Genomic DNA, 1,664 nt, shown 5'->3' with positions numbered 1-1,664 from the left:
CATGGTATCCATTGGGGGTGTACCAGCACTGCAGCACCGAATCTTTTGGACGGGTTTCTCCGTCGTCGTCGTCATAACACACATCTCGACATTGCTCTATTGCTGGACCGCTGCAGCATGTCTTCAACCCTTCCCCTTGCCAGTTTGCGCGAACCCACATGGGAGTATGGCGCAAGACGAAGGAGATGAGGGCAGAGAGAGAGAGAGAGAGAGAGTCACAGACTCCCGAGGGTGTGGTCAAGGCGACCATTGGGGGGGGGGGATAACCTGACCAATTACCCACTTATTTTGTGATTTGTGGGGCTACCCTGAGATCAGCTGACCATGGTCAGCTAGTTAGCTATGGTCAGGTTGAAATTCCTTAGCGCGGTTTGAAACCTCACCCTTGACATACTTTTTGTAAGAACATACGACATTTAAACGCTTCCAAATCCGTTCCGAATCGATTTACAATGGCTCTTCAATCGATTGAAAATCTCTTCCCTCGCCTAGAGGGAATAAGTCCTCTATTAGAACCTACTAGTCTTGATGCAGAAGCTGAAGAAGACTTAAATCTTTACTATCAACTACCAGCCCAGGCCCAGTCTGGCTTACTAGTAAATGAGGAGGTAGGGATATATGAGAACGACTTTGGAATTAGTTCTAAATCGATTCAGGATCAACTCGAAACCGATTCAGAAATACCTCCAACACTTGTTTCATCAGAGGCAACCCGTTCTGGGCATAATAGCCTCAGGGATGTTCATGTACTTGCTCAAAAAGTAATCTTTCTACCTACATTTATAGAATATCCAGAAACAAGTGAGAATGGAGTCCTTTATGTTATTGATATAAGGACTTTAAATGAGGAGGATATTAAATCGCCTTGGAGAATGGTAAACGAACTACTTTTGAATCGATCCGGGATCGATCCCGAACTACTTCAGAACTAATTACATCACAGATTTAGTACAACCATGCCCGGCAATTCCCACCAAAACGGACGACTTCAGCATTCCTTCAAAATGCTGTTTGTTTACGTTCAACTTACACTTGTACAGGTGGAAAGGCATGCTCTTATTTCGATCAGAATCTTCCATGCTGGAAGCATCAGAAAGTTACCCCAGAAATCTTGCAAAGTATTGAAGCATTACGAACAGAGGTACTACAGTATGATCTCAAACGGAAAGCAGTTTCGTAAGCATTCAGAATCGATTCCGAACGGGTTCGGAACCCTTTTAGAAATAATATACTAATACTGTTGAATGGGCTCTCTGTACGATCGTACTGTCATAAATGTAGGGTGAACCAAAGATTCTATTTTCCGTGATTACCTTTCCTAACTAGATGTTGCCTTCCGTACGAACAGATATATCTCTGTCCATACCTAGACACGAGTCGTGCATGACAGGTAATAAACCATGATCCCTTCCTCAGACATTTAGGTGTTACAGGTGCTAGTCATGCCACCTATACACCCCTTTGCCTGTGACAGCCTTGTCGTACGGTCATGTGATTATCGTTATTCCAACAAATACTTATAAATAGATGGGCACAAGCACAGATAAAACGTTTCCAACAACATACCGCCTGCCGACCGTTTACAGAAAGATGTAGTCTTGAAGTAGTTAATACAGAGTATGGGGTAAGAAGCCTTTCTGAATGGATTGGGAATCAATTTGGAA

At 43.4% G+C, this 1,664-nt stretch overlaps 1 protein-coding gene across 1 annotated transcript; it reads left to right on the top strand.

The window, feature by feature from the left end:
• Positions 1-452: 452 nt before the first annotated feature.
• On the top strand, positions 453-949 carry CTRU02_210933 (uncharacterized protein; the record flags this gene model as incomplete). Its single annotated transcript, XM_070205550.1, has 2 exons — positions 453-875; positions 944-949. The coding sequence occupies 2 exons, from the start codon at positions 453-455 to the stop codon at positions 947-949; spliced, it is 429 nt and encodes a 142-aa protein (XP_070060793.1).
• Between the last annotated feature and the right edge of the window lie 715 nt (positions 950-1,664).

This window comes from Colletotrichum truncatum (genome assembly GCF_014235925.2).
Source record: "Colletotrichum truncatum strain CMES1059 chromosome Unknown Contig_0007, whole genome shotgun sequence".
NCBI lineage: Eukaryota > Fungi > Ascomycota > Sordariomycetes > Glomerellales > Glomerellaceae > Colletotrichum > Colletotrichum truncatum.
Note: the sequence above shows the minus strand (reverse complement) of the source record. Positions and strands in the feature narration are given on the sequence as shown.